Source organism: Amia ocellicauda, chromosome 7, assembly GCF_036373705.1.
Source record: "Amia ocellicauda isolate fAmiCal2 chromosome 7, fAmiCal2.hap1, whole genome shotgun sequence".
Classification (NCBI taxonomy): domain Eukaryota; kingdom Metazoa; phylum Chordata; class Actinopteri; order Amiiformes; family Amiidae; genus Amia; species Amia ocellicauda.
The window spans coordinates 32,013,416-32,028,443 of record NC_089856.1 but is presented as its reverse complement, the minus strand read 5'-3'; the positions used below and the strand labels follow the sequence as shown (position 1 = coordinate 32,028,443).

The window sequence follows — 15,028 nt, the reverse complement described above, 5'->3', positions numbered from 1 at the left end:
CTAGACCAATTAAGTATTTGAAAGCTATTGTGGAACAGGAACAAAAGAGACACTGTGACCTTAGGGAACTGGTACTTTTCGCTTTTCTGGTTTAAATCAGCAATGTGATATATTTTACAGTGGCTGAGGCTTTCATACATTGTTAGTCATGTGACGTTGTCACCAGATCTCGTATCATGTTGAATGTAAACTAAAGTAAATGAGACTAGAAATACCCTTCTCCAGAAAAAGCCAATCTAGGTAACCACATTGTGTCAACAGAACTACCTATTTATAGTTGCAGAGAGATTTGTGTAGTTTTTAAAAATTTATCTTTGTATTTTTGCAAATCACTTATACATTTTGCATTTAATATGAACAAGTAATGTATAACATTTATTGCTCACGGACATAGACACAAATGACACATCCTAGCAATTTGCAGGGTGGATCTGGCACATTACTGATGGTGGATGTGAACAATCTTGTCCTTACTTTAAATGATGTGCTAGTTAGGCTAGGCAATATCATACTTTGCTCCCAGCACAGATGGTGATGTTTAAAAAGTCTTTACAATGTAATTAAAAAGAATCAGATTTTTACAGAGACTAACAAAAGTGATAGTGTCTATTCAATCAACGTCTTAATTCATTTTGTTTCCATTGGATTACCAGAGGAGCTCCGTGCTCAGTTCAGTTAGACATCACAGTACATTGTCAACACTGATGCTGGAAGGGGGGGATCTGACAAAAGCAATTTTGAGAAATGTTGTTTGAGCCATTAGCTGCTGGAAAAGTTATGTATATATTATTCATTGTACTATTGGTTTTAGTACTTTTGGTTTTTGTGCACCATACTATTGAGCTTCTTCTATGGATTCTCTCTGAGGTTCACTATATGCTGTTGTTTTTCCTTCAGGATAATTTAATGCAATCAGATGTCATTGTCTAACCCCACCATTACAAACATCTGAGCCCTTGGTTTTCACTTCTGAAAAATTCCAGCAATGTTGTTAAGATGATTAATGGAGTATTAAGAATTTACTGTGTTAAGTACTGAAGTTTTAATGTGTGTACTGTGTATTTATAGACATAATACACACACACGCTGGCTACAGGAAGTATTCACCCTTCTTGGACATTTTCACATTTTGGCGTGTTACAAACTGAAATTATGATGCATTTCAATGGGATTTTTGTTTTCCCTCACAGCTGTAATTGCTGCCAAAGGTGGTTCTACTAAGTATGGACTCGGGAGGGTGAACACTTCTTTAACCAAGTCAGTTAGCCTGTCTGTCACCAAACACATTTCATGTTTTTTTGTTTATTTATAATATATACATATATTGTCAACATTTTCTAAAAAGGGGTGTTTTTGTTTTAACTCCAAGTCTGATAACGCAGTAAACCACTATATTTTGTTTTGCTTAAAGTGAAGAATGAATTCCTCTCCGGTATGCAGCGCCAATGAGTGTGTCTCAGCATGTAACAGGCTCAGCTGTCACGTGCCTTGAAAACATGACTGTAATTGTATGCCACTGCTAAACAAAATACAGCTAATGGGCTGCCAGGACTTGCACAATTGAGGCTTTATCTCCTTCCGTGTGCCGAAGAGTGTTGTGAGTTTCTGGGCACTGACACACCCTTCTGTAATGTTTCTCTGAGATGGAGATCGAATGTCCTCTGGTGCCGTGTGTTGGGATGCCCCTTGCTGACACGCGACACATTGCCCTGCACATGTCCACCTACACACACTGCTACTGTTTGTTCAGTCTCGGGGGCTGTAGTTAGGGCAAATTCCTCCTGTTTTCAGTTCAGAATAAGAGTGAGTTTTTGCTTCTGGTAAGCAAAGGTCTGTACCTGGAGATCATGATAAAATCTGAGTGAAATCACAGTATGCAGCAGAAAGACCAATGTTTTTTTAAGTTGTTTTAATTTATTTATTTGGAAAGCTGATATAATTACTTACTGAAGAGAACAATGAACACCGTCTACTCTTCATTCAAAGATTGAACTACTGTACATTTCTTTTTTTGAACTTTTGACTTTTCCATCAACCCGAGTTGGATGCTCAGTTACATTTGCAAGCTACAAATTCCTTCAGCAGTCATGGGGGATCTGGAAAAATGGTCCCATCTCCCCTTTGCTTAGAGCAATTGCCAAGGTCAGTTTTCACAGATTTGTTCAAGGATCGCAGCCTGTGACGGAAAGTCTGCCAGTGTTGAATTGGTGCTGTGGTGAGAAATATCTTGACATGGTACAAGTCACTCTGGCAGCCAGATACTGTTAGTTCTTGCAGTCTTGAACTCAGTCTTGAACTAAGGGATGCAATTCTAGTCATAGTTTTGTGGTTTACCACTTACAAGTCCAGGATAAACCATCTTTATCCAGCTTTGGAAGCACGATGAAGTGCTGTTGATCAAAATAGTAACAACTGTGATATTTCAGATGACGGCATGAATCAGAGAGCTCTCTATCTAAGGCCTAGTAAAATTGTCGTTTTAGAAAGATGAGCAATGGCCGGCAAATTGGTTTTGACTCATAGAATCGGTTCCTGTTCTGTGAACTCGCTCAGCTGACCCTTTTCGGTTTTACGTAATCTCTGAGCAACAGAATACATTCCTGCAATTAAATACGCTCTATATTTAGATGATTATAGTACTGTGTAAGTAGGTACAGAGATTGTTGGACGTTTTAATATTTATCAGATTTTCGGTTTTCCATTAATTGGAGAACATGCTTCTGAGTGCATTGGAAAATAAAATAACGTATTATAAGCAGTGTAATATAGAACCAGAAACTGATTGGAAAGATTTAATTTATATGAACTTAATAAATTGTTTTAAAATACTACTTCCTTCCACAGATGATCCCGATCAGTCATGTACAATGTAGACAATATTATGAACTTGTCTCTGAGTATCAGGGTATTGTTCCATCTGTTACTAAGAATGGGTCCCTTTTGTGGCATTTGAAAATATTTACTTTAACATGTCTGGGGTAAGAGTTTCCACTTCTTGTGCGTCTCTGCCTGTAGGCCTTTTTTTCTTCTCCAGCGTGATCAACTCTTACTCATACTAGCTGTTCTTTCTTTTCCAAATGTTTTTCAGATTACATTTTTTACATACTGTATTTAATTTTAGTTTTTCAACAATCAGATTATGGATTCTTCAGTTTGACTAATACGTTTTTTCTGCAACTGCTGAATAGTTGGCTCACTTGTTGTTGAAAAAGCTGCATTTTATGTATAAAATCTGCTTAATCATTCCAAAGTCTATCAGCAGTTTTCTCAGGCTAGAGTGCCAACCTGTTAATCCAGAAGCATGTGGCCAGACTTGTGTGTGGTGTTTTTTTTTTTTTTAATTGTAGTTTCACATTGTTTAAAACAATTGACTTGGCTGTGATTATCCTAGCTTCTCAAGTCCCTGTTTCAAAGCAGAAACTTCAGGATTATTTATTCTTTCTGGTATCTGATCCGTTAAATCAAGTTCCCACAGTTATTCTGTAAAGAACCTCCACCACTGAGCACATGAGTGATTGATGTGACTGCATCTGTGAACAGCTTTTTTTTCTGTTTTTAAGTGTAAAACTATTTTTACAATGTTCTAATACAGGATTACTCACAGCCTGCTGGATTATATAGTTTGTACAAAAGTAAACCTACAATTACTGGATTAGACAAAACATACAGCAGTGTCTGAAACCTGACATCTTCTGCGTGGAGAAAATGCACTATCATTTGGAAAGATAACTGCGGTAGGAGGTGAGTTCATTTAGCAGGCTATCTTTATAGCTTCACTAGAGATGCAGTTGAAATGCATGGTAATTGTAAAGTTCCACATCTAGTATTTAAACCTAAATATAGCTCTACTCATTTTTGAAGATGACTGAGTTTTCTATGGATTGTTTTTTTCATTTTATATTTTCTTTGAACCTTCCTGGCTGCCCAATGAACACTTTGGATATTTAGAAGTGTAAGTTGGAGTTGTTTCTCAGAATTTGGCTCCTAAACAAACAATTAATCTTCTTACCGTTTGTCACATGACTAATTAATAACATTAGCTTTGTTTTTCATCCATCATTTTCAACCATTTATTCTTTACAAATTGCAACCCAAAATATCTGCCTTATTGACATACAGCATCATAGGAAATGAGTGATTCGATCTACATAGGGCTGTTTTGCTGTTGGATGCAACAGAATTCTTTTTTATTTTTTGAGAAGCAATGTTGTTCTGGGAACCTTCTCCTCACCTCACCATTGTTTAATAGAAACTGCACCAAAGGATGAAGGAAGTCATGAAGATCAATCAGTGCCAAGGGAGCCCAGTGAGAAGCAGGGAATAGAGGAACAGAAAGGAGCACATTGATTATCTTCGGGCAATAGGAAGTGCTTTTATGAAGTCGCTACATCAGGACACTCACCCAGGAAAAATTAATTTTAATGGCACTTGGAGGAACCTTCATATGTGAGAGGTCTTAAACAGCATTGTACATAGAAATGGAACCACTGAGGGTATATCTGAGGGAAACAAATTACTTAAACTGGGTTATATAGTTGGAAATAGTGTACTTGCTGTCTTGGTGAATGAAGAACATCCTGAAGTTGTTTCTTGTTAGATACTATTGAATTAATTTCCACCAAATTGGCTACACAATTTATTTGATATAGCTTCATACATTACACTGCATAACTTAAAATATTGGTTCAATAGCCAAATACCTTAACATGGCTATTAATAGCTGGCAGTGCAGCGTCTGCCATCTCTCAATATACTGGTGTAAATATGATCTGCACGAAAACCAGCCACTCCTAATACAGTATAAACCATCCCTGGCAGTGAGAGGCTCATAGTGGCAATTATAGTGTGTAACCAAGAAATGGGGTTATGAAGGGAATAAGGGCTTTATATTTGTGCTGATTTAACCTTTGCTTTCATTAACCAGCACATCTCTGACCTGAGGAAGGGACTTTTCATTTGTTTCTTAAATTAGAAAGGCAGCATTTAACCGATTTTAACCACCGGCCCCAACCTTGATCTTAAGCTCTCGGGCCAAGTTATTTGACCTAAAGCTGATTACTGAGTTATCCATACTTGTGCTTGACTGTAAATTCAGATTAGAATCTAGTTAATTTACCTGGGTAAAATGAAACGGGTTGTGTGTGGTCTTATTAAAGAAAGTTATTGTGTACTGAAGGTTTGTGGACATGTTTGAGTATTCTGGTACATTTTGTTTAATTAAATAGCATATGGGGTCCCTTTATTTATTTTCAAAGGTGCCATTTTCTTCATATTCATCAACCTCAAGAGCTAAATCCTCCATACTGGTTACATTCTCATGTGTTTTGGAAACCTCAGTCTGAAGAATTGATTCATCTGTTTTGCTAGACTGAGACTAGCCCCCCATGGCTGTTATATTTGAGAGATTGTATTGTGAACTGAGGTTCGTCAAATGCTGGTGATGGTGCGTCATAATCATTAACCTTGATACACAGGGGTTGATGCACTTAAAAAATCATCCTGGTTTAGGACTTTGTTCTTTTACGTCACTGATAAGGGTAATACATTTGCTAAATCTTTTTGCTCCAAAGTCCTGCTGACTTGTATGCCAGATTTTATTATGCAATTAAAAGCTTGCCTTTTGGCAATATAACAGCACAGTTCTTGCATAGATTTGAGATTTAATTTTCCATCTGTCCATCTTCAGCACATAAGTGGTTTAATGTATTGAGTTGGAACTTAAAGCACACACATTTCATTGGCAAATGTAATTAGGGCTGTTATGATTAATTGTTTGTTGAAGGGAAGTGTTGGGAGTAGGGGAGGGGGTCTATATCTGCTATTAATGATGGATAGGTCTACCCAGGACATGCATAGGGTCTTACTGCTTTGACCGTGGTATATTCATACAAAGACACTGGATTGCACAGAACAAAAGAAGGTTGTGGTTAATGGCCTGGACCGATTAGGAAAATGAGAAAAGCCACTCGACCAAAAAAAACCAACTTGGCAACTTTCAGGCCAAGGTCAGAAGATTTGGGAAATATTATACATATTGTGTTCTGAGTGTGTCGCTGTGTTTGGGAACAAAAGCCCTGATTATAAAAGATTGAGATTAGGAGAGGAAGCGATAAAGAAAGCTTATTGAGTTGAAAGCATGGCTACAAGAAAATTCTTTTCCTCCGAAAGCTTCCACAAATTCATGTAAATGCCATTATGTCATGCTTATTGTTAACAACTCGGAACTCTGCTTTGAAGAGGGCACAATGATTCTAATGAGTTCTATGCGTTTTACTTGGTTACATGTATTGTATCTGTTGTTAAATTAACATTTTTATTTATTTAAATTTTAAATATGAACAAAACAAAATATGATTTTCAATACCAAATACACATGGGCACTAACATACCATATGTGTTCTTCTTGATTGCTGTTTCTCAAGTTTGGATTATGATGCATTTCTGGGTGGTTTTATTGTTATTTATTTTTGTATCCCAGGTATTAGTTTACTGCATTACACTTTCATGCTCTACAGATCTAACAGTCTGTTTTCTGTTATAAAATTGATTCAATAATGGAGTTCAACTACTGACACTTTATTTTCTGCGGATTATCTTTTTACACTAGTATCAGGGTTTACTGCCAAGTTTCCTGAAGGAAATTAATAATATTTATATTCACTTCAATGATATGATAAGGAAGACAATACTAATCCAATAACGTGAAACAATTGCAACAGAGCAGGGCAGAAAACAGAGCTATTTATAAATGGGGGAAGAGATAATATCAGAGGCCTTCTTTAGGTCTTTTCAGGAATTAAGCTACTCTGTTCCACTAGAACAACGTTCATAATATTATGATTATTTGTTATTTATTATTTAAATGGATGCCTTTCTCTGTGGTCACTTACATTAAACACTATGATTGTATTACAATATTACAAAGATTGTAAAATGTTACATAGTGTAAACAGAGCTAAACAAAAACACTGAATACAGTACACTGCAATATGTTACACAGTGAGGACAGAATACACTACAGGATAAGTAACTACTACAGAAAGAAAGAATTAAAATTCAAACCATGTTGTACAAATGAGCTGAACAAATGATCAGTTAGTGCAGTGCTGGTGTTAACAGTCTATCAGCTTAAAAGTTGATGGAATTGAGGTTACGAACAGTGGTAAACGATGGTCATGGATGGACCACTCCTTATGTTCCTAGATATGCAGTTCCACACCTGGGGGGAAAGTGGGAGGGATGATCTGAGATGGGATGTGATAGTGAGAGCAATAGGCAAGGAAGAGACTGGAGACATGAACAGACAAGGTGAAGAGGCTGATTTTGAAGGAATTGCTCAGGGAAAATGTAGTCAAGCAGCAGGGATTTTGCTGGAGATGTTGGAGATCAGTCACTGACTCCAGAAATGTAATCTACAGAGCTGCAGGAATCCAGTCTAGAAAGAGAGTGGGCTAGGATTAGAGGAATACTGTTGGTTGTCAAAGAGCAGATATTGAAGAGGCTGCTTGGAAAACAACAACTGCAGATATGCTTCTAATGTTTGGATCATTCGACTGAATGGACTGCCTGTAGTTGCTAAGAAAGATTCTCTGACAGATAGTGTGTATGCATAAGTCATCAGTCTTGGTTTTGAGCAAGGAAATGAAGCACCAATTAAAAATGTTCACACTGTTGCCAGATCATTTCTTTCCTCATTCAGTGTCATGTCTGCGTAGTTGTGCCCTTTAAAGTGGTACAAAAGTAGGCTTTATGCTCTGTTATTAAGCAGGTATGCCAACCACAATTACATGATATACATCATTGTATATCAAAAGTACACTTGCTTATTTGTATTTAATATTTTTCTTTACAAATCTGATGCATTCCCAGGATCATTTTGCTGAATAACCACTGCAGCAGCCTTGCTAGTATTTCTGTATAGGTCTTCATATATGTAGTTGTGGTAGGAAATGCACCATTCATATAAAAAAAATATTTTAGTGTATGTTTTTTTTTTTTTTTTTTTTTTTTTAAGATCTTTTGACCAATAACTAAACAAGAAAACAAACTCAAATAAACCAAAGCAAAAAGGAGATGTGAAATGGAAGAGAGTGGTTGATATGACTTCTGCAAACAACTTCTCTGATATCAGGCCAGGGGTTAACACAATCCCAAATATTATCTTTCAGTACATTCAGCAAGAAAATGCCTCCTCAGTTAGGGCTGCCCTTTTGAGCACCTTACGCAACAGAGGGCTTTTCTGTATTTTTTCATGCTACGGTTATAATATACGTTCAAATGTTCCCATGTCTTGTTCTGTTGATCTTTGAGAGCATTCGCAGTCGGAGGAGGTTCTTCACTGGGGCTTGGCATGTGATATGGGCAGCGTATCTTATGAATGATCAGATGATAATCTAAAGTAACTGGCCTTTCTTTTCTTCATTGCCTGTGCAGGAGGCTCCAGGTCTATTGTAGCAGCCAGAGGGACTTCCCTGGTCTCTAGGTAAGCCCAGTGTTATTTTTGCATTGGTACTGATTGCATGTCTAACAGGACAGGTTTTCTAGGTGAGATATGTATTTGATTTGTATTTTATTTGTTGTAAACTGGAATAATGTTGTTTCATATCCTTATTGTTAATAAATGCTACTCTAAGTACATAAGCCCAAAAGTACTGGATGCTATAAATAGAATAACTGAATTACTTCGGACTACTATTAAGGGTGGAATAGGAGGCACATGGCAGCTCTCCCTATATCTGTGTTTATTTGGAATGATAAAAATAAAAATAGTTGGCACAAAGGAGCACTAATATGCAAACAATAATAAAGTCAAATTCCTTACGAATCATATTTCAGGATCTCTGAGGATTTCTGTATGCATGCTTATAAAGATGTCATTGGATTAGGCTCTGTGACGGATGGGTTATCCTGTATAGAGGTCCTCAAAATTAAATCTTGTAAATCTTCATAATTCACAACACAAGTGCTGAAAATAATACAAATCTTTCCTTTCCTATTTTTTTTTAATCTTTAGTCGAAAGCAATGATAATCCCAGTTTTTTTTTTTTTTTTTTTTTTTAAACAGACATTTAGTTTAGTTTTTTATATTCTTAACCCCCCCCCCCCCCCCACCCAAAAAAAGTCCAGTTCTTTGCCTCCTGCTTTAAATAGTAGGAAGGGTTTGGTCCCAAGCAAAATATCCTATAGAGGTTTTGCCATGCAGATAAGATCAGGGCCGGTGGCGGTGTGTATGGCGCTCCCTGGTCACAGCACACCCCCGCTCCCCTGTCACAGACAGAGTGGGCCGCTCTCTCATCGGGGAGACGGCTGGGGGCACATCCTCTCGCTCTGGGAGAGCCTAGCTAACGGCGCTCAATTGTTGGAAATCAGCATGCCCTGCCAAAAACCGTTGGGCAGAGGTTTTGTTTTGTGATAGAGTTTCTTTGCAGTTAAGAGAAGGCAGTCATTGGAGACCTTTAGCCTTAACAACATAAGAAATCAGTGAGCGTCGCTCTCCCACCGGGGCCGCATTCATCAGGACCATAGCATTGCCGCTGTCGGACCGGGCTGAAGCCAAGACTTCACACGCACGCTTGGGACCTCTGTAGACACCTCTGGTTTATGCAGGGTAGAAGGTAGATTATAACTTTTTTTGTGTTTTGCTTTTGTATCGGTTTGTATTTTCAATAGGTATTTCATTTTCATGGGATTAAATGCTTTTATTCTTTTTTTAATTTATTTTTATTCATTTTTTTAGAGTTATGCTGGTAATGTTTAAGTTCAAGCCTTGGGTCTTGTACATTGATTTCTGGTGGAAAATGTCAATGCTGTAGAAAGCTTTTTAAGTGGTATTGCTGTGCAAACAAACAAACGAGACCAATCAATATTTTTTCAGTTATTAATGTATGCATCCTAAACTTTTACTCACTTTTTGACTGATGTCAGACAATATTTTAAGCTTTACATGTTTGATTTATGTTTGTTGAATATTTAAACTTGTTTGCCAGTAGTCCTTTTGCTCATATAAAAAGGCCACTTTGTTGTGGGTGCAAAATTGGGACGGGAGCACTGGTGTCTTGCATTGAGTAGGTTGTGTTACTTATCCACGTGCCATTCATTTTTCCATCTCTCCTTGGCTCCTGTGTAGTAGCTGCTTACACCCTGTCGTTTCATCACGAGTCAGGAGGAAAAATCGCGGAGTCAGATTTCACATTAACTGCTGCATGATCTTTTTTTCGTTCATCTTCTAATTAAGCACTGATATGGCATCTGATCCTCGGCACACACCTCTGGAATTGTCATCAATCGGCAAAGTCTACTTAAAGTGTTCATATAAATCTATCCATACAAAATCAAATGCCTCTGCTTACCCCATAAGATTTAAGATGAGTACTATTAGACCTTGTGACCACTAGCACAGTTGTAGCTCCAAGGGAATTCAAGGAAATTTGAGCAAATCCATTTTAATCTTAACTATTGTGTCAGTGCTAGAAGTCATAAGGTTACTTCCTATGATCCTTTCGGTACTTGTAGCTAGAGCAAGTTTTGAAATTATTCAAACACAATTAAATTAAGTCATTTGGGGACTGTGAAGGGTAAGCAAAGGTATTTCATATTATATCATCTGATAGGTTTATATTAACCCTTTAATTCCAGGGAACAAGAAGAGTTAATTATAAAAACCTTAAAAGATAAACATCATAAACCCTTTTTTTTTTTTAAAGGCATGGACCACTTTAAGGGTACAAAGAAGCAAAGATGAATGCTGTATTTCACAGTGTAGATGATTGTATTAATGGTTATTTCACTGCTGCTACACAGTGTGCAGGCTTTTAACCCAGACACTGGAAACCTAGCAAAGTGTGGTGCAAACATATTGGAGGCTTTCCTTCAAAATCTAAAGTCTTTCAATTTGTTTGCGTCCTTTACGTTGGGAAGTTACTTTATTAATGGGATCTGCATCTTTCAATGAAATGATTGGCTATAATAATTCATAATTACATTTGAACTAATTATAAAAGTCAAGCTGGGCTTAGCTGGCATTATAACATTAGTAAGCTTTAACAATGGGTGATTTGATGCATTCCTGACTCCTCTCATGAATCCTGTAGATAAGTAATATCGGACAAGAAGATTTTCTTATGGGTAGTAATTACTTATCCAGGTTAGAGGTATAGGGTCTTTATTTTATTTACAACTGGAAACACAAAATAAAAAACTTATTTTCCAGAAATAATGGGTCTCAAAGGGGATATAGTAGGAAGTGGAAAGTTAGATTGCTTTGTCCTGGAAAGAAAATAAATCTGTCATCCCTTTCTTTCTGCATTGTAGAGCCTTAATTCAGATTTTAAATGTCACACTTCTCTATGCCTGGTGGAGCATGGGGCCAGAGAGCTGACTTTTGTTTAACCACCTATGCTAAATTGCAGGAAATTAAGTATTGCCTGTTGTTCTACATTCTACATCATTGTAGTCAAAAAACAAGCACAGACATGTCCCCCCCCCCCCCCGCCCAATCTACTTTGTGTTCCAGCACAATTTAATCCAGTTAAGCAGAAATTTAATTAAAAAAGAAAAAAAGAACTATTTCCCTTGGCTATTGTAATTCTTTTTTATTATTTTTGTAATTCACACTTTATATTAATAGTAATGCGGAAGCTATGTTTTTTGTAAGTCCTGCATACAAAGCATTTTCTCCCGCTGTGCTGTACTGTGACTATTTTCTGAGGCTACGCCGGCATGCTTTTTCTTTTCTGATTTACTGCCAGAAGCTGTCACTAATCCAAACTGGCATCCAGCATCCACCAGAGTCCGTTTGGGGTCGCAGGTTAAAGTCTGATCCACTGAATGTGTCTGCTCTGTCGGCATGTGTGAACGCTGTTAGTAGTTTTCTCTGGAAATGTTTGTCGATACTGAGCATGTTTATATACAAATACATGAAGAAAAGTGGGATGTTTTTGAAATAAGTGGGAAAATATTGAAGGTCAGGATTGTTGTGTTTTAAGAAATAATAGATGTCTGTTGTCATTGTGTCTGAGCAAAATCAATTAGTATTTCAATTTTCTGGCAATTGAGTTGAGTGACTAGGTTGGGATTTGTGCTCCAGCGCTTTGTCTGTAGCAGCAGTTCCAGTGTGTGTACGTTATTCAGCTTGACATGTTTTGTTGGATATAATCGGAGCTCTTTCTCTTGCCTGTTCACAAGTTTATGCTGAAAGTGCACTGAGTGACATTAAAATTCTTCAAACTTAAAAATGCTATATGCAAACCTGAGTTAAAAACTAGTAAAGCATTTGGATCTAAACGCATGGTCCATTGAGAATATGCAAAGTGTGTGATCATTTACCTGGCTTTTATATGCAACAATGTATGAAAGATAAAGTGCTACATTAAAAAAAAAAAAAAAACTACTAGTAATTATGAATCACAAGGAGACACTAAGATTCACAAGCCAAAATGATAATATAACAGATTTTTAACAGGCACTTGACATTTTCAGATAATTATATGTTCCCAGATCATCTTTAAAGCAAATCTGTGCTGCTATAATTTCATTGAGCCTTTATATTTTCACACTGTGGTTTTGCCTTTTGTTGTCTAAGGCTACTAACTTTTATATTTCCCCCTTGAGCATAAAGTAGTATATTCTTATAGCTATATTACATAAATACCACAAATGATACACAGGACTGTTGTTCATTTATTTCTGACTGCCATTGGCTTCGGTTAAGACCTAAAATCCGGTTTTGGAACTGACATATAATAAAGGTCAGCTTCTGAATAGCACACAGTGTTGTATATTCATAGAAAGTCAATGAAACTGTTTATTTATCATCTTATAAAGATAAAGCCCAAATACTGTGAATGTAGTAGTCACTTCTTAAAGAACAGCAATCCCTTTGTCCTGCATGTGAGAGGTCAAACATTTATGCTCTTCTTACTTCCTGACACCGTTCTCTGGCCTTTTCAAAATGATGTGCTTTGTTTAATTTAGCTTCAGGATTCTCTAGTTGTAATTACTTTGACTTTTCACTAGATTACATAATGACACCTCTGATGTAAAATGTGTTGATTGTCAGTGTCAGACTGTTACAAATTCAAATTATGGCTTAATTGAAGTCTTGCCAGTGAATTAGTAAATGTATTATCATTTTTTTTTAATTATTATTATTTTAATTCCCCCCCCCCCCCCCCCCCATCAACACCACTCTGATAAAGTGGGATTGTGTTGCACAGGTGACTGCTCTCAGGACCGGGCTGAACAATGGAGAAAGAAGATGTGAAGATTGTGAATAAGGGGCAGGAGGATGAGATGGTGAGCTAGTTCAAATTCCTGACTGCTGATATCACTGAAATCAACTGCAGCACCACCTTTTGCTTTGGGTCTCTATGCTATTGATTTGTCAAGTAACTATTTGAGAATTATTTGAGTAACACTTGTGGATCACTGATTAAAATAAGTTATAGCTTATATGGTGTACCCACCTCAGTGTTTCTCAGTGTGTGCTTTGTGTTCCACCCTACAGGAGATTTCTGGGTACAGGCTGTCTCGCTGGAAGCTGGCGCTGGTTGGCGTGGGGGTGGTCTGCACCGGGGGCTTCTTGCTGCTGCTCCTGTACTGGATGCCAGAGTGGTGCGTGAAGGGCACCTGCACCAGGACAAGTGTCCGAGAGGCCGAGATGGTGCTGCTGAGATCCACTGTAAGTACAGAGAACCGCCAGCGCGTGTGCCTCACTGCCCTTCTCAAGCACAGAGTTACGCATCTCAGAGGTGATTGCTAGGCTTTCACCACCGCTGAAAGCGCAATGCAGTTTCTTAGCGGTGGTTGTTGTTGCTTCAAATGGTATAATAAAATCGCAACGGTTCTCCTCTGAAAACCTCTAGGAAATCTGAATCACTCTAGCGGGATGACAAAAGTTGGTCTCAAAATGGGAGAGAAAATGTGGGCAGAGGTTATACTACCACATTATTAATGAATGCTTGTCTTAATAAGAGTGTCGTCACGACTGCTGGGATAGGCTTAAGAGTGGGAACACAAAGTGTCCGTGAGGGCACACTCAACTGAACTGTCTTTGATGCCCCTTCACAGGATGAGTTCAAGAGATGGTTCAGAGCGAAGGTGCGAATCATGCTGGCTCCAGGGAAGGGCCCCTTTGCCAGCCTGGATTCCCAGACGAACACAGCTGTGGCCAATGGTCACTCCCCCCGGTCCTCGGACACCCCCCCAGAAGAATTTGAGAAGAAGTATGCTGAATACCAGCCTGTGCAGGTAGGGGGAGTAAACTCAACTATGTTCAAGTCATACAGCTGCTGTGGGAATTGCAGGAGGAATGTGACTGTTTGTGAAGTCCTTAACTGTGTCTTGATGTTTACACGTTTCAGGGTAATTTGTGTTTATTTTATTTATTTATTTCCCCCCCAGATCCGCCATTTCACTCTCCACAGTACAAGATACTATTGGAACGATACAATCCAGAATTTTGTAGTATTCAAGTAAGACCTCCCACCCCATTCTCACTGTGCATGATGTAGAGTAAGACTTCATAACTGTTGTTTTTAGGGCATTTGAGTTTATTTTTACATACAAATTGTTAAATGTTTATTGTTTAAAAAATGAAAAATGGGAGCTAACCTCTCTAGCAAATGTCACACACTGTCCTTCTAGGATATTGTGATTCTGTTTTCTTTAAGTTTAATTCATTATTTTCTGCATCTGAATTACATTTGTAAATCTAATAACACAAGGCATGTACATATGACTATATCTGAGAAAAGTGGACTATGTAGTGAAAGAATTTCAACATTATACAAATACGATGCTATACCGAAGTTAAATGTACAAAAACTGTACATCTCTTATGGTGAAGCGGAGACTCTCTCCTCTCTCTTTAACCCTCTCGCTCTATGGTTTTGTTCAGGGGCTTGGAGGATGAGAAAGTCACCTGCTCCTCCATCCACGATGACCACAGCACAGGCCTGACCAAAGACCAGCAAGAGTACAGGTACTTTGTCTCTGCCCACTCCTTCTCCTTCAGTGTCAAATGTGAAAC

At 37.9% G+C, this 15,028-nt stretch overlaps 1 protein-coding gene across 4 annotated transcripts in view; it reads left to right on the top strand.

Moving 5' to 3' along the window:
• Nucleotides 1-15,028, top strand: part of atp13a3 (ATPase 13A3) — a 41,997-nt gene that overhangs the window by 7,592 nt on the left and 19,377 nt on the right. For 2 of the 4 annotated variants that reach the window (XM_066709215.1, XM_066709211.1), the window contains exons 2-7: nucleotides 8,434-8,482; nucleotides 13,197-13,293; nucleotides 13,505-13,678; nucleotides 14,068-14,247; nucleotides 14,401-14,471; nucleotides 14,897-14,980. In XM_066709215.1, the coding sequence (XP_066565312.1) occupies nucleotides 13,243-13,293; nucleotides 13,505-13,678; nucleotides 14,068-14,247; nucleotides 14,401-14,471; nucleotides 14,897-14,980 (560 nt within the window). In that variant the 5' untranslated portion in view covers nucleotides 8,434-8,482; nucleotides 13,197-13,242. The remainder of the gene's footprint in view (nucleotides 1-8,433; nucleotides 8,483-13,196; nucleotides 13,294-13,504; nucleotides 13,679-14,067; nucleotides 14,248-14,400; nucleotides 14,472-14,896; nucleotides 14,981-15,028) is intronic. The other 2 variants (XM_066709212.1, XM_066709214.1) reach the window with 2 other exon arrangements.